The following is a 25240-nucleotide window of genomic DNA, read 5'->3' on the forward strand; positions in this document are numbered from 1 at the left end:
TAAGATTAGATTTTTTTATTCGTTAGCTATAACCCCTTTTAAATAATAAATCCATTTGACACCGGATAAAGATTCGTCTGTACTCGTGATTGTCAATTTTCCGGCAATCACGCTGTTTCTGCTTCTCGGAGTGTCTTGCAGTGACACGAGGATATTTTCTTCCTGTGATTGGATAAAAACAAATTTATATTTACGAACTTTGGATATTTCATATAACGCTCTTATCATTATACCTCTTTCGATTCGATCGTTGCAGCAGAACTGTTGATCGCGAAATTCGGATTATCCACGGTGAATTCAAAAGCTTTCTTCTCGTTAAAAACATTCTTAAAGCTCAAAATAGTCGGACTTTTCGTAGTGATTTCGAATGGACCCCGAGGTTGAGGAGGGGTGCATAGGCCCACAATGGGAAAACTTGAAGAATTATTTCATTTTTTTTAGGCAACTTGATACTATTTTTCAAAAAGTATTTTAGTAAGACTTACACGAATTCACCAGCTGTAAGCGAAGTTGCTACGATGGTTGCGTTAATGGTCTCGAGGCAGTCTGGCTCAAATCGCGCTTCTATCGCGTATGTTTGATTTGGTGGAATTGATATGGACTTTGAACAGCTTAACGCAGTTTTGTCAACCTTGAATAGACAGTTTTTATTGTTAGTAAGTCGTAAGTATACGTTTGTTTTTGCAAGTCAATAGTCTTGTTATGATGTATTACCGAGATATCAAATTGACAGGGTCTTCTGCTATAGTTCTTCAATCGGAGTCCAAAGTTGACAGAACTTCCCAGAACCGATTTAACGTGAGTTGTTTTTTCTGGGGGCATTGCCTTTGCGGTTAAATGAAGTTCATAAAATGTACTTCCAAAAACTTCTGTCGTGATTTCGAGTATCGTATTTGTTTCGCATGCGATTAGTGGTAGGTACTCTATTTGTACGTTTACCTGTAAAAAGTTAGAAACATTCGATCAGTCAGATACTTCAAGGAATTGAAAACGGACATATTTTTCAAGTATAAAAGTACAAAAGTGGAAGGTGCTAGAGTTGTCGGTAGTCCATGAACTATGATATCCTCGTTATTATTGTTTATGTCGTATTTCGCTTCTTTTAATTTTGACGGATTTTCTATTTTTAAATTGTAGAGCACTGGACAGCGTACGTAAGTTGTAAGTTTTATGATCTTTGCTATTTCAGGTATCGTTACTGTGAATTCTAAGTCGTAGAATCGAATATTTCCATTGCTATCGTCCATTGTTACCTAAACGATTGAAGATAAACTTAATTAAATTTTCTATATAATAAATTATATATAGAAAATTTTACCTTATAAATGTAGCGTCCTTCACTATCAAATAAAAATGAATACTCGTAGCTAGATCGGCTGTTAGAATTTACATCTATTTGATCAAGCTTATGTGTAATCTAAAATTAATTATGAAAATCAGTTAAAATGTTATCACAACTTTTGCGAACTATACTGAATAGCAAAAATTACAATGCTTTTATCATATAATAATTCTTCGACTCTGCAGTTGAAAGTTTGTTGTTTATTGCTATTGTTGTAGACAACAAAGGTTTCAACAAATTTTCTTTTAGCTGGTATTTTTCTAGTACGCTTCTCTGATGCTTCGGCCGCTGCAGAAGGGATACCACTTAAATCGTAAACTATTGGTTGTCTTCCATCCGGTAATACAATAATTAACTTTCCCTAAGCAGAGGTTTTATATTGTTGAGCAAATTTAAGAAAAGCTTTGTTATAATAATCCTAATTTAGCAACAGATAAGTTGTTGTCTGAGATTAAACAATGTATCGAGTTATCCAAAATGAATCAAAAAAGGATTAGACAGGTGGGAAGGAAAAATTGGATCACTGATGCGATAATTAAATCGTGCGAAACCAAAGAATTTTTGTATAACTTATGGAAGTTGGATATAAATAATGAGCAACTTAAAACTGAATACAAGACCTATTGCAAAATTTTAGAGAAAGTTATCAAAGACGCCAAAATTAGATATGATAAAAGAATAGTCGAAAAAAATGCAAATCACCCCAAAAAACTATGGGAAATTATAAACAATAAACTGGGTAAAAAAAGTCTAATGAAACCATAAGTTGTATAAAGATAAACGATATTAAAGTTACAGAGAAAGTTGAGATAGCGAGTAACCTGAATAAGTTTTTTTGTGAAATCGGCCAAAAATTGAGTAATGGTATCGTGCAACCCAATAATACTGAAAACAGACTACTGGATAATATTGATAACTCAATCTTTTTAAAACCCACAAATATAAATAAATAAAAAATGGTGGTGTGGACAAAATAAAAGCTAAGTCCTTGAATGTGATTAGTAATTATATTGCGGTACCATTAACGCATATTTTTAATTTGTGAACTGAAAAAGCTATATGGCCCGATGCACTAAAAAAAGCCGAAATCATTCCGATATATAAATCAGGGGAAAAACATAACATTACCAATTATAGGCCCATCTCACTTATATCCAATGTTGCTAAAATTTTTGAAAGAATAATCTTTAACAGGCTATTTGATTTTATCCAAAAAAAATAACATAATATCAAAACACCAATTTGGTTTTATGAAAAATATTGGCTCAAAAAATGCTTTAAACTATATCACACAAATTTTGTACAATAATGTAGATAAAACGATACCAACAATAGTCACTTTTCTCGACTTGGCTAAAGCTTTTGATACAGTTGACCACAAGTTATTATTAAATAAACTGTATTGTATTGGTATTAGAGGTCAGGCATTGGATCTCCTTAGAAGCTATTTGAATAACAGATATCAAGCTGTTAAAATTGACGGTGTCAAAGTGATAGTTTACTAATAAGTATGGGTGTTCCACAGGGTACGATACTGGGTCCACTTCTATTTATTATATATATAAATGATATACTAAAGGAGATTCCACTAGAATCAATTCTATCGTACGCAGATGATACTGCAATTATAGCAACAGGCAATACATGGATAGAGGCGCAAAAAAGTATGAATGAGTTTCTTACTGTGATATACAAATGGTTAGCGGTAAATAAGTTATCTTTGAATGTGGATAAAACAGTTTGTATGACATTTGGAAGCTATTGCGATAGTGTACCGAAACTTATTGATGTAAGAATTCAAAATAGAAAGATAGCTAGAGTTGAGTATTACAAATACTTGGGAATTATCATTGACTACAATCTGAAATGGGATAAACACATGGAATATATATTAAAAAAGACAAAGTATCTAGTCTATATTTTTCACAAACTATCACACACTATGTTAACAGAAACTTTAAGAATGATATATTATGCTTTCTTCCACAGTATAATTAGCTATGGAATAGTAGCCTGGGGTGGTGCATATAGAAATAACCGTGATTTATTACAAGTTTACAGAGAAAAATTCTCAAGATTATCAACAAAAATACTTTTAGTATACAAGATAGTCCATTAAATCTAGAGCAAGTATTTAATTTCGAATCCCTTAAAATCCATTATCAAGATCTCAAAACTCAATTCCAAATGTCTACAAGTATTACTCGAAAGAAAAGTTTAATTATACCTAAGAGCAAAAAACGAGTCAGTGATAAAAACAGTTATAATAATGCTGTTATAATTTACAATGCACTACCAAATGAGCTCAAGGAGTTAGATATAAGCAAAACCGCGGCAAAACGTAAAATTAAGTATTGGATCAAAACCAATACTTAGTTTTCCAGATAGTTTTAAATTGTTAAATTTGTTAAATTCTAAGAAAAGAAATGTAATGAGTGTTTATTGTTGTTGAAATGATTTTGATAATGTAACTATCTTTAGTCTTAAGTACTAGTTTTAAGTCTTTTATTCTTCTGTTATATACCAAGCTTGTACACAGATAACTTAGTTTACCTCTACAAGGCTTGCTGGTATGCGTATTCTTAAGGTATACTATGTAAGCTATCATCTTGGTTTAATAAATAAATAAATAAATAAATAGACGTACCTTATCAATATGTTTCCGCACTGATTTTTGTAGAGGTTTATATGTAATACTAAATAAACTATTGGTTTTTGAATCTATAAACAAATTCCTATCCGTTGTAAAATGTTCTCCTAAAAGTAGTGGTGTTAAGGTCCAGGGTCGATCAGAATCATTCTGAATTTCTATTTGTTTTACTTTCGATTGGCCGATCTCTGCAGTAAAAGCAATAATGTTCGTCGATTCTGGTATTCGGCGACAATCTCCAGTGATGGTCAGTGTTACATTTTTATGTTTCTGAATTTCTAACGTAGCCTGAAACTCGGTATTTTATAGAAACAGTTTCTAACAACAATATTTTATTTTCAACTAAAGAAATAAAAGTTTTTAATACCTCCGATTTGATACAACTTGTCGGGTAACTTGGTTTAAAAGTACAAGTAAAAGTTATTTCACTACCTGCGGAACAATAACCACTAACTGGTGTGATTTCAAAGTGAGGCTTTATTTTTTCTGTTTCCCAGATAAATCTAAAAATATTTATGCTTAATTATGTAGTTTTTGATGATTATAATTATTTTTTTAGTGAAAATCACTTTACCCCATGCTTATGTCACCGTCATTGATTAGAACCAGCTTTTCTTGTGTGGTACAGCCCTCGAAAATTGTACCAAAAGATATGTACGTTCTACTTAAATATAAATTAGCCTTGACACAATTAGCTTTTACCAGTGCCAAGTGGAAACTAAAATTGTCGACTACTAAGCCTAAACTAGCTGCTAGAGATTGGATTCTTTTTATAGCTCTGCATTTAATTGTGACTTCCATTTCTTTATTAGGTTTTAAATCCCGTAGTGTTGCTGGCAAAATTTCGATGAACTCTGCAATTTCCGAGCTTTTCATCGTATTAGAAACTGTTTGATAATCGGACGAAAGATGAGTAGAAAATGAATTATGTGGTTGTAAGTAGTTTGTCTCTATATCCTTTTTGAACTGTTCTTCTATTTCACGTGTATTTTCTAGGGAATATTTTTTCAAAATTACTTTCACTTTGGCCGGTAAGCGGCCCTCGTTTAGTAAATGAATTTTACGACTTGAAGATTTGCCAACTGTGATTGTACCAAAATCTATCAAGGCCTCACGTGGATCCTTCAGACGAATCTGCATAATTCACTTATAAATAAAACGATTATACTATATTTACAAAGTTGAATATTTAAATTGAAATTTCACCTTGTATGGTACACCTTCCCCCTGGATAAGTATTTCCTTTTGTGTAATTTCTTTTATCAATAATGGTATTTTGTCTTTGTAAACTGTTTCTTCCATAGGTTGGAAATTAATAATAATTTTACAAGAATCATTAGCTGGTATCGTATATGGCAATTGACTCAAATCTAGTTTCAAGTGAGGTTTATCTTCGAAATTACACTTGATACTAATAATTCCAAGTTTGATACATTAGAATACACTTCCTCGAGTTTCGAAAAAAAAAAAAAATGAAATATTTACCTGCATGGGAGTTTTTGATTATTTTTAATGTTAAGTTCTGTTGTATAATAATATCCCCTTTGTGTTTGAATGTAACAAGGTCCAAAATCATAGCGAGAAAAACTGAATTCCATCGGAAGCTTTTTGCTCGATATATTTAGCTTCAAACGATATGTTAGACCGTATTTGATCTGTTATAATAAGTTTAATTTACTAACCCTGCTTGAATATCATGAAATCGTAATTATATAGAGATTAAAAAAAAACTTACATTCAATATAGTAGAATAATTGCAGGTATTCGTTTTCTCCAAAAAAATCATTTCGATATAACAAGTATTAATCGAATTATGTTCAACTGTTCCGTTGTCTTCAGAGAAAGCAATTTTACATTTGTCATAATAGGGATTTTTTAACGTCCACGAGTAATCAAAATCTAGTTGTCCATTGTTGATTATTTTAAACTTAATTTTGTTCGGTTCGCGCAAGAATAACTGCGTTTTAAAATATAAAAAATGATTAGATTTAGAACTATTCTCTTTTTTAATTTTGAAACATCTCACCTGTCCAATATTGATGAAATTATCGCAACTTTCAATCATTTCGATTTCTTTATCATCGTCATCGATATATATTAATTTGGATGATAGTTTTACTACCTGAACGTTGATAAAAATCTTTAGAAGTTTACTCAGATTTTCGATTTTGCATTGTAAATCGAAACTATGTTCTCCGATCAAAGATGATTTGTATTCGACGCTACATAAAAATCGATGTATTATCATAGGCAAACTGTTGATATTATTTTAAAAAATTAACATTAATAAGCTAGATTTACTTGAATGTTTGTGCTGAATGAGGTTGTAAAATACCAGACATAGGGCACACACTAACTGTCTGAAGCCTTCCATTTTCTGAATATAGACTATCAGGGAGGATATCAAAATGCAATGGGCAGTCTTCCTTATTTATTATTTCAAAAGTCGAAATTTTGCTTTCACCTACAAAACAAATATATTCAAAACAACGGCTAAAAAAGGTACGTGTAAAATATTTACCTAATGCAGAAGGTTCCATTTTTATTATTTTAGTCAGACACTCAATGGAAGGCTCAATAACATTTGTCACGATAAGAAAAAGAGTTTTTAGGTTGTACTTCTTTATCTCAAACTGCCAAAATGATTCAAATAGTCCGTTTTTTTCAGCAATATGAGAAAATGAAATTTTACATCGTTTGCCTTTTTCGGCTAGACCAGTTTGTGGCAAGCACTGAAATATGGGTTGATTTTGCATATGGTTTGATAGGCTAGACCAGCAGTAACAATAATCTTCACATGTTGGGTTAATTAAATAAATGCTCCTGTAATCAAAAGATTCCAAATGAGTTAGTAACTTTTTGTGAGTTGTGAAAAAAACAAACCTTGTATGGCATTTTCTAGTGCCCATCATTTTAAACTCTACAACTCTTATATTATTTCTTGTCTCAGGATCAACGAGACTGTAGCCAGGAGGTCCTGGAAGTGTAATATCTCTTCTATCTTTCGTTAAATAATCACTATCTTCTATTTCAAAGTGACAATAGGGAAGCAAACTTTTTGCTGTAATAACAATGTTTGGAACTGCTTTGTTAGGATTCAAATTTTCTATTCTAAAACGAGAAAGAAATATCAGATTCATGTTATTATAATATTAAAGCTAAACTTACTTGCATCGAAGATAAGCTTTGTATTCGAAAACGTCTACAGGTAAAAATTTAAGAGTGCATTCCACTACTTCGTTGGGCCTAAGACTGCCAGTTTTAGGTGTTACTTCAAAAGGCCAATTTTCACCTTCTATCCAACTGTCTGTGCTGCGATCTGTCAAACCAGCAGAACTGCTGAAAAGATCAGACGGCTCATACGATTCTTCAAAATTTTTAGATTTTATTTGTAATCTTTGTTTTGATTCTCGGTAGCTGATTGTTGGAATCTCATTAGCGGAATCACTTTTCTCGTTTGAACCTAATTTAATGCTTGAAGTTGAATCGACAGTAACCGAATCCAATCTAATCGGATAATGTTCATCCATCGTTAATTCCCATGAGTAATCCAAATTAACAAGTCCTATATTTTTCAGCGTAAATTTATACTCTTTAGACTGAAAATAATATAATTGAAATAAGTTAATTATAATGTGTCATAGCAAAATACGACAACTAAAGGGCGAGATTCGAATAATCTTTGCACCTGTAGCATAAGTGTATCGTCGAAATTAATAATTTCAACATTACAAAAATAATCTGAATAGTCGGCGACTGCAGAGACTAATAGTTGTATGGACTGCGTAGTTTCTGGAACAACTTGAAATTCAGGTTCGAGCGTTTGAGCTACAATTTTTCTTACGAAAATATCCTCTTGTTCGAATGTTACATATTCCTCTAATGAAGGATTTTTTTCTATCCAATTTACGTTCGTCTGTCTAGAGTCCCAAGATGGTTCGACTGGTGGGTTATTGAAAGCAATTTCACATACGATGCATTCTAATAGCACCTAAAAAATAGAAATACAAGAAGTATTTTGAATAAAATGGTTATATATATATATATATATATATATATATATATATAACCATTAATATATATATATATATATATATATATATATATATATATATATATATATATATATATTAATCATATGGTTTACTTGAGATAACGATAGAGGTTCCCATGCCAGAAACATGGCTGTCATCTCTTTGAAACTGTTAGGTGCTAAATGCCCAGCTGCAGGTAGACACACTAGATTTTGATGTGAACTCCATTCGAATTTAAAGTAGCGATCCTCGGTTTTATTTCTTATTTTGAAGTTTATCTTGCTCATGCGATTCAAAAAACATGTACCGTAATCAAGTTTGTAACTTAAAAGTTGTGTGGTCAATATTTTTGAGGTGGAACCTAAAGCAATGAAGAATATAATTTTTAAGTATTTTTGCTTCTATACGTCAAATATTGTTAACTTACGGGATACAGAAATGCTGTGCTTTGAAGATTTCTTTCGAAGCTTATGCGAACTTTCTCTAGAATCAGTCTTTGTAACATTTTTCAATATGGCACTGTTTATAAATTCTAAATTTTCTAAAACAATCGATGTGTCCAATCCTTCGCCCATCAAATTCACTTCAAGGATTTCGTAAGGATTATTTTCAATAATAATTTTTAAACAACTTTTATATTTTTTCGGGGCTATGGGAACAAAGCGAATTCTTATGTTTGCTACTTCTCCAGGAAAAAGTTGTAAGGTAACTTCTTGTGAACCTGATAAGTGAACGTATTTGTATACTCAATAAACGATTTTTTAATACAAGAAAAAAATTTTGAAACAAACCATTTTCGTCGTTAGAACAACCACATGGCCATTTATTCTTATTTTGGTCAATAGCGATGCCATAAACTGCGTGTAGGTCATCAAAAATTTTAACTGTAATCGTAGCTGCTATTTGTCCAGCATTTTTAATCTTGATAACTTTTTCGTGTACATCAGATAGTATCGTCAATCCAAAATCAAGCATTGAAATATCGTTGTTTTCAGTAGCAGGATCGATTAAGCGTATTTGAGGTACGTAGCTCTCTCCATGTAGATTAATCGTAAATATTCGTGGTTCCAAATCAGATGGTAAGTCCAGTTTCATGGTTAGCAAACTTGAAAAGTTCTGAAAAAATGTAGTTGTGAGGGTGTTTTTTTTTCTTGCAATTTGTACTTTAAGTAACTGTGATATGTCGTTACCCCTAAAACAGTCGGTGTAAAAGAAAGCACGAAGCTTTGTTTACTCATCGGTGGAATAGTCAATTTATTGGTATTGGTCATAAACATATTTTTAAACGTTGAATTTGAAGTAGTTTCTATAATAACATTTCCAGGTACGACATTAGTATTTCGCAGAGTAATTGAGATAGTGTGGATGTTTCCAATGCACACACGATAAAAATGCAAGCATTTGCTCAAAGTTTCAAAAATTGTATGTGCATCAATCTGTAAACAGAAATGGATAAATAATACTTTAAATATTTAGATAATTCCGCAGGTAATTTATTTTTATTGTTACTTTGTTGGGATAGTCAGAGTCTTCAAGTGATTCAACGACATAGCTGTCAGGAAAAATCTCATTGTAATCCTTGAAGATAATTTCAGCTACGCAAATATCAACAACCATGGAGACCTCTCGTTTGTGCTCCTCTGATGGTGAGCTATCTGCTATTAAGAAAGTCGCTTTTTCTTCAAAGTAACCTATTGCATCCGACCAGCAGTTAACAGTCAATATATCAGATTGTCCTGGTTTTAAGTCTCCTTGAGTTTTTTCCAAAGTAAATGGACCCCATTTTGTTGCATAATTGGAAATGTTCGTTGATCTACATGAAGGATTTTTGTAAGTTTTGAATTACAACTCATTAACTAGTCTATTAGAGTAAGAATATTGTAATTATACTGTCTGGCTATGATCTTTTCTTTTTTTGGCGATCTTTTATCCTTTTTTACAAGTCTACTGTCACGTTTTTGAACTGAAATCGTTTGAGGTGTACGAAGTGTGGATTGATTAACTATTAAAAATTTGAGAGGAAACTTTCCAGTGTTCTCTATTTTTATCTGCATTGTTTTTTGCATTTTTAATGCCAGAGATCCAAAGTTTAATTGTGGTTGCGGCTCAATAAAAAACCTGTGTAAAAAATTTAAATTATTACGCACTATCATTTAATAAATGAAATTTGTACATCTCACCTAGTGTAGTAAGAAGTTGCAGATACATTTACAATACATTTATTAACTAGTCCAACATCTCTGTACGGTTCAATAATTTCACACTCAAAAAGTGGGAAAGATTTTAAAGTTGTTTCAATGGTGGGAGCATAAGTTATCTATGAATAAAGTTGCATGAATTAATATTTCAACACAATAAAATTGTTATACGTAATTTACATTTATTGTTGTCTGCTTTTTAGTTTGAATAAGTCCTGCAGTAGGCTGAATTTTAAAATCTTGCTCGAGAATCGCAAGCGTCTTAGCATCGCATAACTTTTTCAATATTTCTTTATCTTGAAATTGAATTCTTAAAAAAAAAGCCATTAATATTGTATCAAATATTTATTTAAATAACTACTATAAGCAACATCGTATTACTCGTATCTTATGTCGTATGCGCCTAAATTCTTGATAGCAAAAGATACATTATTGATAGAACCCACTGGAATCGCGTCAAAATAAATTGGATTTTTAGCAATGATCTCAAATAGTAATTCGTAATTTTGTGCAGTCACTGTTATATTATAAGTTTCTATAGGATCTTGATCTTTCTCATTGAGAAATATTTCGCAAATGATAAACTTTGTATGCGTTGGTATGACCTTAAAAAATGTGTACCGTAAGTACCTGCTTTAGATTACAAGTGAAATGCGAACTAAGATTTTTCATACTTTGTCAGCGTAGTACTGCAATTCAATTTCGCAACTACTTTTTGTTTTGATTTTACCAGCTGTTGATGACAATCGAATCCGCGAATTAGTATGTTCAGCAGATAAACGCCAGTTGATTGGTATTTCCGATACATTTCGTATTGTCAAATTCCGTTTTTCTGTTCTGTATAGTAGAACTCTGTCTAGATTTATTTGCCTTGGATCAACTTCCACCTTCAATTCGACCCCGTTGCTTTGTAGCTAAAATATAGTATATAAGACTAATAATAATATACAATTTGTATAGATGAACAATTTTTATTTAATCTCTATATGCTTGTACATACTCGAATTTGTTCGTATTCACTGTTTTCAATAGATACAATCAAATTGTCATCAATTACTCCAAGCTTTGATGCATAAGCTGCTACTTCAAATGACTCTATTTTGTTCGGCTATAAAATAGTAAATATGAATCTCCAATTTTCATCGTAAATATTGAAATCAATATAAGTATTACTATGCATACTTGAATTGTTATTTCCCAGGGGTGAATATCAAAGTCTTCAAAGTTTTCATTCTCTAAAGTTAAGGAGACCATAGCGGGAACAGCTGAAATATTCTTTAATCTTATATTTGTTACTTTCTTGTGTATTCTATAAAATAAAATATTAAATTGTAAAACATTAAAAATTGTCGTTAAAAAGCAATATGAGTAAATCGACCTTTTTACTGTATTTGAAATCAATATATTTCCAAAATCACAAATTCGTGTGTCCAAAAAATACGTCGGTTCATTTGGGTCATTTACTTTTGTGCTTTTTACCTAAATTGTGAAATATATAAAAACTTTAAAAATTATACTAGATCAAAAAACCATGGATGCACTCTTACCTTGTCAAAAACAAAATCTGGCGTCATGTATAATTTTGGAATATCAGCTATTCCCTCAACTTTTATTTTAAAAATTGTATCTGCGTTGTCAATCAAACCTAATACAAACTCTTCTTTGAATTGCCCTACTTCCATCGGACTGAACTTCAGCTTAAACTTGCGTGATTCACGGGGCTGAAGAATCATTTGTACTTCAAGATTCTGTCGGATTTCTGTATTAGGTAATTGTAGTATGGATGTTTCGGACGATTTTTTTGAAAGTTCTGTAGCGGGTTCCGTAGTTTGCGGCAGCAAAATAAAATTTTCTATCAAAAATAAATCAATTCAATAAAGCATTAAACAAATAATTAACAAAAATCTAGTGCAATATCACAAATATTTGCAGTGAAAATAAATGTACGGTTGGTTAATGACTTAGAGAGTGCCTGATCATATTCTTTCAGAATGGTATAAGTGCGTGATGGTAACAATGGTACAGATAATTTATCAGTGCTAGCTGAAAATACATAATATGAGTCAGGACTATAATGGCACAACAATAAAAGAATAATAACCTCATAATTACAGGCGTATAGTGCAATATCCTTAAAGTTTGAGATAATTTGTAAATTAGTTGCCTGGTATATTTTCTTATCCCATGGATCGTCGGAATGAATGTGCCAAACAAAGAAGGTATCTCTAGACTGAATACATTTTTTCGATTAAAAATTTCAGTTATAAGTACGTTTTTCAGTTAATAAATTAATCAAAGCATTTATATTACTGAATCATTTATCCGTATTTGCGTTGTTTCTTTGAAATTTTTATCCTTTACCTGCAATGTATATTATATTTTAATATGAGTGAGTGAAATGGTTGATTTTACACGAGTGTGAGATTGGTTGCCCAAGTAAAGCGAGTGCGACAATCACACGAGTCTAGAATCAATTTGCGCACGTTTATCGAACATATTCTTTCGATACAGTGTGCGCAAAATGGGAGTTATTACATACGTAGAACGCCTAAATCAATCGAAATCAATCTAAGATAGAAACACTTACTTTTAACATTCCAGATTCCCATTCATTTATAACTGCCAAAAGTGTACTCAAGTTGTTATGATAATCTTTCATTTTTTTCATAATTTGGTCAGACTCCGGTATTATACATCGCGTCTCTGAAAAATCATATTCGTTTTACTAAAACCAAAAATACTTATGGTTTATGTGAAAATACTTCTGATGGTAGTGCTTTGAATTTCTTTCGCAAAAGCAGGTTCTTCCAAATTCATGTCCGTAACAGGCACGCTAGTCTCCAAAAAACTGGATCTTTTGCTAATTTTTTTCTGAAAATATTTTATCAAATCAGTATAAAATTATAATAACAAAATATATGGTACCTTAAACTATTCACCGATTTTTTAGAGAGTTTAGGTTTTTCTTGGTCACTCTTAACATCAACTATTTCATTACTACTTCCCAAGGTTTGAATCATTTCATGATTACTCTCTACTATCAAAATGTTGGTAATTAGTTTTCAAATTTTTTTATTTATAATATCTATATTTTCCAAACCCTAACTTACCATTGGTTTGATGTAGCTTTTCATATCGTCTTTCATACAGTTCATAAGAATTATAAAATGTAATGAATAAATAAAATTTGGATTTTCCGGTTGCTTCCAGTAACATGTTCAAAATAATGGCTTCATTTTTTATGAATTCATTATTCAGTGTTTGTAACACGTATCCATTCTTGAATTTCAGCTGGGACATGCTACGATTTAAATATCGGTTATTCAATTTCTTCCAGATATAATTAAAAAGTATTTCAAATAGGTACCAGTCTCGCAAAATGTCTCGAAACAAATCATGTGATACGCCTGGTAAAATTATACTTTTACCGGTTGTGTTCTTAGTGTTGGTCTTGCTTTTTCCCTTAGAGGTAGCGGAAGAATCTAAGGACTCAATTACACTTAAAATCAAAATTATTGTTTCTACTTTATGTTCGTAATTAGTATACATGTCCATTCTTTCAACTTTTTCTCGCGGTGGAAGTTTTTTTAAAACTTGTACAACTTTATCGTACACGTTTGTCGTTTGTTTGTTCGAAACTACTGCAGCGTTTTTCAGTTTCTCGAGCTTTGCAGTTAATTCATTGTAACGATTCTCTATCTGACCCGCAAGTTTCTTTGCACTTTCTGATTGCAAGACAGCTAAGGCTCCCAAGAATATTTGATTTAAGTTCAAGAGCGGTAAATTCAACATTTTTGCACTCTGACAAGCCGTTTCTTGATATTCTGTGTGGTTTAGTAAAATTAATAAACTAGTTAGTATATCTCCTTGGTATTTTATTAAAAAGTAATACCTGTGTATGGGGCGCCATGAAAAATAATAATCAGACTCTTTTCTACTTTCGATGTGTCTGTATCGGTAGTATTGATCGCTGTTTCTCGATCAGTAGCTTCATATACATCAGTCAATGGATCTTTCATTGTTTCAAAAAAGTTTAAATCTTTTTGCAATTTATTAATATAACCTAAACCAAAACATATTTATTATTCTCAAATCATCACACATTATATAATAAATAAGTATAATCTTTTTCTATATTTACCATGTAAAAGTTTCTCAATTTCATTTGGATCAATATCTGAAAAAGCAAACGCAACTTTGGCGTTATTAGGTTTTGTAAGATCCAGTTTATTACTTGATTTATTTAAATTTCTTATTGATTCTCCTTTTTTAGCTTTCTTAACTCTCGATTCGTTCTCTGTTTTTGGAGTGTCAAGAATTTCACTAAGGAAGAAGTCAGTCTTGATCAAGTTTTTAAATTCATTGTCTAAAGACATCTCATAAATAAGATTTTTATAAAAGTCGGTAAGAATCGGTGATAATATACTTTCATTAGTTCTTTTCTGAGGAACCAGGATTTCATCTTTTTTATAGTAATGTTTCAATACTCTTATGATCATGTTTATTTCTGAAAAACTTTTATTTCAAACCTTTGTGTATAGTTCAAATAAAATTAATATATGCAATATAATAAGTTAGATAAATCGTTTACTTGGTCAAGTGTTGCCAGTACACTTCAATCGGATATACATTATTATTTTCGATTGCCAGATCTTCTTCCAGTACAGCATTGGGAAGTACAGGTGGAAATTTTACATTCATTTTATTAATTTTCAGTTTGCGTTCCAGTCCGCAGCCAATTAGTTTTATCGACTTAGATTCTTGGCTTGTATTCAACACATTTATGATTAGGATTCTAGCTTGAATACTCTAAAAGTAAATTATTTTGATCAGTATTATTTGAATTATAATTTTCACCTTGAAAAATAAACTCTTACATTTCTATAGGGTTTAAAATAAACTTTAACAATAGTTTCTTCGTCTGGAATCAGATCACCAGTTACATTTTTTACGTAAAACATTTCTGCAAACTTGGCTGGAATTTTCGATGTATCTTCTATAAATAATTTCCATTGACATCCTACTAATGCACTGAAAAAGAGCATGATCAAATAAAAACGAATTTGATAGATATATTCGATCACCTTTATCTAAAGGCAGTTACTTGTTCTTTAAACGGAAGCTCATTTCTCTGCAATCGCCAATGAAAACTTTTTCAAAATTCAAAGTTTCTACATCGACAGTCACGTAGGGATAAACAGCTGCAGCTTCGATATGAACAGGAATAGTTAACCCATATTTTACCTGAAATTTTCATTACCATCCAATAAGAGGATCCAAAAATAATTAAAAAAATTAACTTATATTCCCACACCTCAAGGTAAAATTTGTGACTAACATCAGTTCTTTTTTGACTAAACATATCTTTTTTCGGACTAAATATTACATTCAATGTACTGTTTTCGCATTGACAAATTTCAACATTCTGTTGAAACTGTACATAAAAGCAAGATTTGGTAACTTTTTTCTTTTTCTCATCTCTTTTTAATTTTACTTTAGCCTTTTCATATCCATAGTTGCGCAAAGGAATTGAAATCTGTGTAGTTTGATCCACAACTACAAATCCCATGTTCACAACGTAAGAAGGAGCATACAAATAAGATTTTCTCTCATTATTTGCATGGATATTTGATGTTATTAAGCCATCTTCGTTCATTTGCATATGATCTCTAAAAATTACACGCTCAAAAGCCATATCAATGTCAACTTGACTGGGATAATTCTCATCTTTAGCAATTATGTACCAGTTATCGTCTATAACCATGTCAAAAAATATTTTTTAATAAAATATCGAGAGCCATACTTAAATCACATAAACTTCAATGCACAAAATTTTTACCTGTTAGTTGCAACTTTTCATAATCTGTAAATTCAGTATTATCATGGACAGAATCACACGAAAAACAATCAGCTCTTGTTGGTTCTTCTGCGTGTAATGAGCCCTCTGCCATCACTAATTGCACTGCGTTGTATCCAAATTCAACGGGATATTTATCAAACGCATCATTTCGAGAAACGTCAAGATATATTTGTGGTATAGTCGCTAACCATTTGGCTTCGATCACAAATGGCTCCAAGTTTGTAACCTAAAGATATTGTAACATTATTTTCCAAACACCTCTTATAAGATTCAACCGGAAACATACCTCTAAAAATAGTTTTTCGTTATATAATCCCGGCGCTGAAGGTTTGCGGTCAATTAGTATTAAATTTTCCGAGACTGGTTCAAGCATTTGAGGAGCTTCCATTACTTGCAGGAGGTCCGTACTTGCTTCAATGCTCCAACTTAAAGGAATCATGCACTGATTCATGACTTTTAGAGCTCTAACAGATGTTTCGCAGTATAACTAAAATTATCGATTCGCATTAAAAATCTATTTTAATTTATTTATTATCTTTAATAAGATTCGCACTTGAAGTCCATAATCAAGCTTATAGTCTTCTACTTGACACCTGACTATATCTGCAGTAGCGGTTACATTCAAAAGCTGAGAAGATCCACATGTTATTTCGCAGATAGCCTGTACCGACATTTTCATATTTTCATATCCATTGAATGAAAAGTATATGGATTGTTCTGTGTATGGTGATATTTGCCCTTCTTCGGGTGTGATTTGCAAAAACTGATTAAATACAATTTAAATATTCATTAGGTAGAACATACAATTTGTTAATTTAAGAAAATGATATTATACCCTATCCAAGAGTTCGATCGAAAATATAGAGTGTTGAAAAGAACTCTTTTCTGATTCACCTTCTGCACATTCGCAGTTATCTGTGTCGCAAGATTTGCTAGATTCATCGATGTCAGAAGAATTTCGATGATTCATTTTCATAATGTCGAAAATATTTGGTTTATTGTTATACTTTGGTAAAGAAATCGAACTAATTGCTAAAAGGAATAATTTTGTTACAATAAAAAAAAAGAATATTTGAAAGGTAGACTATAAAAATCAGTTTTAAATAGTAGTTATAATATTTGCTTACAGTTATCTAAATAATTTTCATCACGTGTCAGTTCTTCAGATCCTTTCTGTCATAGAGTATAGAGTATATAGTTTATTAATACATTTTTTCTTAAGTTTATCATCACAAAAGTTTTTTACCTCGGACACTGGAGACAAACTTTCATATGCAAAACTTTCTTTTATCCATTTGATTTTATAGAATACTGGCAATGGGCTATCGTTAATCACTTTTACTCGTTTTTCGTCGCTATATCCAGCTACGCAATAAAAATTAATGTCACTTGGTATAAAAACCAAGTGTGGAAAATTAACTTCTGCTTTACATAAAATTGTGTCCTGTAAAAATTCAAGAATACAATTGAGATAAACTAATTTCGAAAATATTAATCGTATGATTATGCTTACAATTTGTTTGTGCTCATCATATTCAATCCTGATATAACCGTCATATTTTTGTGGTAGGAGCTCGGAATTTTCAATGTCAAAAGGAAAACATACTTTTAAAGTAAAAAGATCATCATTGTTTAAAGTGATATCTAAGTTATCGGTGCAGCAGTTACACTTATCTATTATAAAAAAGGGGGGTTCGATTGTCAAAAGTGCATTCAAACTTCGTCCAGATTGGTTTGTGATTTGAAGCTCATCTGTTAAATAAATTATCAACATTAATATATGTCGATGTAATTTGAAGGGATATACGTAGGGTCGATGTTTACCTTCTTGTTGCAACATTTCGTGGTTGTATCCTATATCTAATCTGAATGAAAGTTCATTCTTACTGAAAATTACATTTGGTTTTATAAATGTGGCTTTGAACATACTAGTCCCCACAAGTTCACGTTTTCCTTTACCGTCTATCGTGGCGTAAATATACCATCTCTCCGAAACACTTTCATTTCTTGTTGTACAAATATATTATGATAAATATAAAAGTTTGTCAGAAAAACAAAGATGAAACACTTCAGGTTTACTTACACATTCCAACGTATTTTGCATTGTAGAACTTTTTCTAATCCGGGTTGTAATTCGATGATATTTGGTTCGATTTTAAATTTTCTACTTTAAATAAGTAAATTACCGCAAGTTTGAATAATTTAATCAATGGTTTATTGTTAAAATTGTTTACCTGTCCATCTCTTCTGTTAGATTTTTTCCTTGTCGAACTTTTTCTACATTCGTCAACAGTACGTAATGATGCTTGTTCCCTTCATTTTTTATGGTCAGAGGAAGGTTTATATCTTGTTTGCTATAGTGGCACGTAATAACTTGGATTGAATGATTCCAATTTATAAGATATAAATTAAATTAGAATAAGGGTATTACCTAAAAAGGAAGCCCATATTAAATTCAGGAAGTATTTCGGGATCGAAGACTATGCAAGTACCAATGCCAATCGCCGAAAGGCTCACGTCAATTTTTTCTCCGTTCAAGATATTTATGTACAAATGATCAAAATACTTTCCTTTGTCTCTTAATAAAATGTATATATTTAGTGTTATCGATTCATTTGCCTCAAGTTGCCCAGATACTGGTTCAACTTCCCAAACAGACTTGTTCTTGCTCTAAAAAAAATAAAACAATTTTAATGTAATCCCTATTTTAAATAAACACTTTTGAAACTATATTTTTATATATTTAATTTTTACAAATGCTGAAGTAAATTCCGCAGAAATCGGGGAGTCATTAATGAGCTCTAAAGTTAAGTATTTTTTCTGCAAAAGTTGAACTTCACCCCAATGTAATTGAGAAGGTTCTACGGAAACTAGTGGACCTTGACCGCTACAGATGACTTTACAGCATGGACTTTGTGTCTCAAGGCCAAGACTTAGCAACCTAATCCAAAAATATAAACGTAGTTTTTATCTTATAGATATTACTCGTAGATATTATCTTACCTTAAGGTAATTTCTTGTTGTCCAACAGTTTTCACAATTACTGTGAGTATTATTTCTTTAGATTCGCCTGATTTTAAGTATCCCTGATATGTTGATAAAGAGTATAATACTCTTGTACACATATCAACCTAAAAGCAAAAAGATTTTCAGTTGATTTGTAAAACCATTGTATCACATCACAATATACAGAAGATCGTCTAACTTCTTGAGGTACAATGTAGAAATAACCATCGACGTCAGAACTGTTCTTGATTACAAGGTTTTTAAAATATTGAAAATTGATAAAACAAGATAGAATATTTATTTCTGGTGGGTCAATTTCAAAAGCGGCAGTTTTCGCACGGCAATATACAGGTATTAAAAGTGGCTCAGCATTGGGGCTTCTGCATAGACAGATTTGAATCAAAACATCCTCAGAACGTACTACGTTTGGTGTATAAAACAACTATAAAAAGGTAATGTTTTAAATCTTACTCTATTAAGTTGAACTTCGAAGGCAATTTTTTAACGCTTACTCGTATGCGAATCACTTTTTGAGGCTTCACAGTTCCCTCGCTTGGACTTATCAAAAACTCACGGGGACAGGTTGGGAATTCGGGTTTTGTCTGAGTTCGAGCAAACTCTTCGTGAGTCATTGGATCCTCGTAACCATCGTCTATAACTCTGACATTGAAGTCGATAGGCGTGTGTGACAAATTACGAAAGCATAGTTGCTTTTGCGTTGTAAAACCTTCATTGTATGCATAACATTTTAGTTAATTTATTGTTTCACGAAAATATTATTTAAAAAAATAATAATAATAATATACCGATCGAAGCTGTGTGGAAATCGATTTTTACGTCGTCAACTCTAACTAGTGGACAAATAACTGTTCCTCTGTAAAAAATATTTGTTAAGCTTCTTTTAATTTTACAAAATTTGAGTTATTTTTATTTCATTATATTTTTAACAAAAGGACGTACTTTATTACGAATGATAGAACTTCTGAACTTTCTTTGATAACAAAATCTACGCGCTCAACAAAGTTTCCCGTTCGATCAGAGCAAAACGATAAATTCATAGATTTAAGTTTATCGATATGAATTTCTACTTCACTCGGTTCAACAGTAATCTTGCTTCCAAAACAAGCATCTTTTTGCACGTGCTGGAGAGTGCCAGGAATAGGTCCATTATTTTTACACACAATCTGATTGCAGGATAAACATATTTGCTTAGACGTTTTACTTATATAATTCGAAATGTATACGATGCAAAATTGGTAAGATACCTCATAATTATAATCAGAACATAAGTAGACTTGTTGAACATCAAGTGATAATAAATTAAGTTCTAATGCAGGTCCTATACATTTGCCTGCCAAGCTAAAGTTACAGTAGCACAATAGTACAAGTTTTATTTATAATGAAATATTCGTTTCAATGCCGCAGTAATAGAGAAGATGCTTATATCGTACCTAACAGCAATGCGATTTTCCAGACCTTTCATCTCTAAGTAAGCAACAGCAAGATGGTTCTTTACTTCTTTCGGCGTAAAAGTTACGATAACGTTTGTCGAGTTTCGTGGCCATATTTCACCTTTCTATGAAAAATATGTTAATAGTTTGAAGTTATTTCATTTGAGCATGCTTTCAAATTGTAGTTAAACTTTACCATTGCGAAGAGACTGAAGTGTGTGTCGGCAAAAGCAAAACTTGCATGTTTAAGATGTTCAGCTTTGTCAGAGTAAATTCGATGGGATATCAAAGTACGTGTACTTTGTGAAATTGCATCGCTTAAAAACAAACTTTTCGCTGGATCGATCGCATTTTTGCATCTAAAAAAATTCGTTAATTATTGTATTTTCTAAATCGTATTCTAGTTGCAGAACGTTCATCTTACCTTTCTCTTTCTTTTAGATCTATTTCGATGCTTTTGTATCTTAGCCACTCGTACGAAAGAATGTAGTCACTATTATTCTGAATCTCGATTGATACTTGTCTCGATAGTCCTAAGAAAGTGTTTTCAATTTCAACGTGTTCATTCAACACCCGAACGTCACACTTTTCAGCTTCTCCATAAATCACAGTCCGCACAATGTCTCCTTTAATTGATAATGACATTTAAAGAACTAGCATATGTACCTATTTTTACTGCAATATATGCTTACCACGTTCATATCTCAAAAAAATGTAACCATTGGAGATTCCCGTGTTCAATGGTGTGAAATTTATTTGTACTTGCTGCACTTCGCCTATTTCCAAATAACCTTTGGATGGCATTATCGTAAAGCTGGGGCTACGAAAAATCGTTTTTAAAAGAAATATTTTTCAATGTGTTACGTTTTAATGCAATGATTCAATGTACTTGTTGGGAAAAATACTGAATCCTGTGGATCCATCGCCAATATTTTGCAGTAGAACTGGCTTGGTCTTGCTAATTTTCACCGCAGTTCGCTCCATATCGAGATCATCCGGAAATGACAGAAGGGCTCGTGGACCGATGGCTGTTTTTTAATTATTACATTAAGCGAATGAGAAACCAATTTGAATATTTAGATTAATAGTTATTTACCAATCACTGGAACGATAAACGTTTCAGTGTCAGTTGTGAAGGTTATGTCGTGAGAGTAATCTCGTTTTTCGTCGGGACGAAATTCAACGTCGTATACAAGCGCCATTCCAGGCGCTAATCTTGCGTTAAGAGTTGATCCCTTGAAGACGACATTAAAGGATACATCGTCGGATTTCAGTAGCTTTATGTAGTGTGGATACTGTAATTTTTACGTTTCTTTATAGTACATCAAAGTGTGACTTTTACAAAAACAACGATGTATCGAAACTGTTTTAAATATTACTTGGGACGTGTTACAGATGCTCAGACTTATTCTATAGACATTTCCAATTTCGAATTTCGAAAAAACGACGATTCTCGGAGAAGATGTAAATATATTAGATTCCATCTCTCTATACTTATCGATGTTGCAACTTATACTCTCTGGGTTCAACGTCATCTTTTGTATGTACTCCGATGGCGAGTAAGTGGCCTAGAAAGCGAAATAAAATTATCTATTTTATTTATTTACTGAACCGTGAATATTTTTGGTTATAAAATCAAACCATATTCTTGACATCGTCTTTCTCTCTGTTTTTCACATCCATCGCATCCTTTCCTCTTGAACGTTGTCTTTTTAAAGATACGGTTTCGTCCGGTTGACACTCGCAATCCATAATTGTAATTCAGAGCATCTCTTTCTTTATACTTTTGAAAAACAAATCTGTCACACGTAACATGTCTTCCACGACGATAGAGCGCTCATGTGTCTGAAGTTGATCGCGAGCGACGTAACTATATTACAGTCAAACACTCATTTTCTAAAATTAATCACGTCACCGCGGTGTAACATGAAAAATGATCAAAAGGTGCGCATTAACGTTTTTGCAGTCTGGCACTTTATAGCAAGAGAGAGATTCGCATTGAAATCGCGATCCCTCGGTAATCTCTCGCGCAAAGTCCAGCGCGTATCGCTTTAAAAACTCTCCAAAATCCTTCGGCAAGAAAAAGCGCGCTGAACCCTGATGTGTACATGTATAAGTATATCGCGCACAAAAGCTCAGCTACAGCGGAGAAAAGAGCAGCCGTACGTCGAGTCCGGCCTCGTATTTCGCTCTCACTCTCCGTTTTATAATCCAGCGACTGTACGAACACACGTCTGCATGTATGCGCGCGCAAAGGGAAAAGGGGTTGCATTGTCGCGCGTAATTTACTGTCTGCAAACAGACACGACGTTTGAACAGCGCGCCAGGCACGTACGTATGCGCGTGAGCGCATTAGGAATTGGAAGGCCGCGTGCGACGATGAGGAAAGGAGTGAGCTGAAGGGAAACGCGGAAGATGGAGGCTCTTTTGTCGGAGGGCGTGTTGGCGAGCCAGGATTGGAGTTCGAGTTTTTTTTTTAATCGGGTGACGAGGGTTGCGGGCGAACACGAGTTTAGAGTCGTGAATGAAAAATAATGGTTTTTATCGGAGAAGCAGCGTAAGATTTGTTTTCAATCGGTTGTATCTATATTTGTACGCATACACACAGAGGTCTTATTGTGAATAGAGAAGAATAGTATTCGTGATGCAAGTTGAATCACTATGTATCGCAAGTATTGCGATACAAATTTTTTATAATTATAGAAGTTTTTCAAGTTTACAAATGACAGTGTACAAGTACGCTGAAAACACTCCGAGTTTCACAAGACGCGCCAGCTACAAATTTCACTTTCTCTCCGTCCATATACAACCGCAATATTTCATCCGAGTGTCCATCAACTTTCCAAATTTCTCTGTCGAATCTTCAAAGCGAGTACCCCACGCCTGTCATCTCTTATTTTTTTCAGAGCTATACTAGTGCCGACACAAACCGTCGTATATTTACACCTCCACCGGGGATATCCCCCCGCGTCTTCCACGGCTGGGCCAATAAAACCGTCTCTCAAGACCGCCGTCCATACACCGTAAAGTGGAACGTGCGGGAGAATGCCGAGAGTGGCTCTAATAATTCGGCGCACGAGGCGACAATGGCGAGCTTAGGTGAGCAAGAGAGAGAGAGAGAGAGAGAGAGTGAGAGAGAGAGAGTGAGAGAGAGAGAGAGAGAGAGAGAGAGAGAGAGAGAGAAAGCCCTCGACTGCACCTACACACCATCGGAAAGTTTTATAGTGGCAGTTCTTAGTTGAACGTACAAACGAAACGTGAAAATAGTTTATTTCGAGGCTATCACCCTCGTCGAGGGAAGATGGATGTGAGCTCTTGGCATAAATCGCCTAGAAAGTGAAAAAACGTAAACCTCGTAAACTGGGTCTCAAAATACACTGGAAACGCGATGAAATTAAGTAGTCGTCGCGGACATCAAAAGGAAAAGGCCGGCAAAGACAAAGGGTTCTCTCATTCCGAGCGACATCTCGCCTGTCAAAACAGCCGGCAATCGGCGCGACGGCGCATAAAAACGGGAAGAAAGACTCGATGTAACAACCAAGATCAGGCGTACGTGACGTGTAATTAAACGTAGTCACGCGGAGAATCAGCTGCAGCAGAGTCGCGTGTCGCGCGGGCTCCCCGTGATGCCGGCAATTACCCAAGGCTTACGAGCTCTCTTCTCTCCTTTTTTTAGCTTGCATGGACTTGTCGCCCCCTCCCTGTGCGTCCGTGTGTATTGTCGGAGTTGTTCTCTCCGAGACGAGCCACGTGCGCCTCGACGGCGAGATATTCAGCGCGGCGCGCTGTGCGTATAAGGGGCTGCTGATTGTGAATTTCGCGCATATTTTAGCTATTGATCGGCGCGCACGTGAGTCGAACGCTCGGGATGGCTAGGAATGCGGATGGGTTTCGATTTTCATATTGGACTCTCGAGATTCGCTGCTCGAGAGTACGGCGGCGGATCTTTGTTGGGACGATCTCTCGCGGTGATTACATCAAGGTGATTCGACTATAAAGCTGGGAATTTGACGCATTTCCCGCCCCGCGCAAATTGAGACGCAAAATCGTCCCGCAGCAGCAGCAGCAGAAAAAAAACTGGAAACAATCACTGCAGTCGGAGGCTGGGGGGTCGATTGTGATACAGCAGTTAGTGCGCGACATATGCCGTGACGCGCATAGCGCGTATACTGGATGTACACCATAGCCCCTCCTCGTGTGTGCACTGCGCAGGCATTGTGCTGTTGGGCCATCGCGTATATGTATATAAAAACTGAAAGTCGATGACAGTGTGAAGGACGATCGCTCTTCATTCCCGATCTTTTAATGTCATTGTGTCGTTCGTCTGCCTAAGCGGATTGCGCGGAGTGTGAATTATCGCCGAAAAGGGAGATGTACGTGTATAGGGATGAGTGCGTGAAGTGGAAAAGACGTTGTCATCCTAGCTGCGCGAGAGATTTTCGGAATTCCGTTGGAGCAGGTTCACGGCGATGCTTGCTATCGAAAGAAATTGGCTGAATTTTCTTTGCGATCTTCAATTGACAATTGTATGTTAGCTCTTGCGTTATAGTCGCACGTTTTTGAGCTTTTGTCGTGTTTTTTTGCGTAGTACTCGCAATGTATTTTCTTCTACTTTAATTTAATATTATGTATGTTGCGTGACTAGAGGGCACCGAACGCGTAAGTAATTATTTCTATACTCTTTTCAGGATGAATGCTG

At 33.6% G+C, this 25240-nt stretch overlaps 1 protein-coding gene across 5 annotated transcripts; it reads right to left on the minus strand.

Annotated features, from left to right (window-relative positions):
- On the minus strand, positions 1–25174 carry LOC100678577 (hydrocephalus-inducing protein homolog). Of its 5 annotated transcripts, none has more exons than XM_031929528.1 (73): positions 22183–25174; positions 21921–22109; positions 21638–21836; positions 21431–21569; positions 21234–21361; positions 20966–21167; positions 20738–20900; positions 20542–20666; positions 20356–20449; positions 20051–20274; positions 19897–19964; positions 19603–19817; positions 19290–19532; positions 19088–19215; positions 18839–19025; positions 18516–18754; positions 18319–18438; positions 18168–18248; positions 17909–18090; positions 17598–17836; positions 17331–17528; positions 17212–17257; positions 16920–17116; positions 16638–16847; positions 16371–16571; positions 16064–16310; positions 15539–15978; positions 15329–15468; positions 15102–15255; positions 14816–15033; positions 14366–14739; positions 14117–14287; positions 13592–14048; positions 13335–13525; positions 13164–13261; positions 12987–13095; positions 12812–12927; positions 12535–12585; positions 12337–12454; positions 12172–12267; positions 11772–12076; positions 11603–11703; positions 11407–11533; positions 11225–11332; positions 10899–11138; positions 10606–10829; positions 10405–10534; positions 10207–10343; positions 9917–10144; positions 9536–9839; positions 9217–9462; positions 8818–9142; positions 8454–8747; positions 8140–8387; positions 7681–7983; positions 7161–7591; positions 6876–7103; positions 6514–6815; positions 6294–6456; positions 6019–6214; positions 5728–5949; positions 5478–5647; positions 5199–5403; positions 4567–5126; positions 4360–4495; positions 3990–4280; positions 1491–1703; positions 1319–1417; positions 1020–1253; positions 715–939; positions 486–631; positions 234–414; positions 1–162 (listed from the first exon to the last, which is right to left on the minus strand). In XM_031929528.1, exons 1-73 carry the CDS (start codon positions 22291–22293, stop codon positions 16–18), a joined length of 14577 nt encoding a protein of 4858 aa, XP_031785388.1. In that variant the 5' UTR covers positions 22294–25174; the 3' UTR covers positions 1–15. The 5 variants fall into 5 exon arrangements, 4 of the variants coding, with proteins under 4 accessions (XP_031785388.1, XP_031785390.1, XP_031785387.1 ...); XM_031929530.1 differs by having other exon boundaries at positions 13164–13258; positions 18168–18251; XM_031929527.1 differs by having other exon boundaries at positions 18168–18251.
- Between the last annotated feature and the right edge of the window lie 66 nt (positions 25175–25240).

Source organism: Nasonia vitripennis, chromosome 4 (assembly GCF_009193385.2).
Source record: "Nasonia vitripennis strain AsymCx chromosome 4, Nvit_psr_1.1, whole genome shotgun sequence".
In the NCBI taxonomy this organism is placed as follows: domain Eukaryota; kingdom Metazoa; phylum Arthropoda; class Insecta; order Hymenoptera; family Pteromalidae; genus Nasonia; species Nasonia vitripennis.

Coding starts and splice junctions, on each gene's coding strand:
- LOC100678577 (XM_031929527.1), bottom strand. CDS start 22,293: ATGGATTGCGAGTGTCAACCGGACGAAACCGTATCTTTAAAAAGACAA. Junction 19,818..19,896: donor TTTCCACACAGCTTCGATCG/GTATATTATTAT, acceptor CATACAATGAAG/GTTTTACAACGCAAAAGCAA. Junction 1,254..1,318: donor AAGGACGCTACATTTATAAG/GTAAAATTTTCT, acceptor TCAATCGTTTAG/GTAACAATGGACGATAGCAA.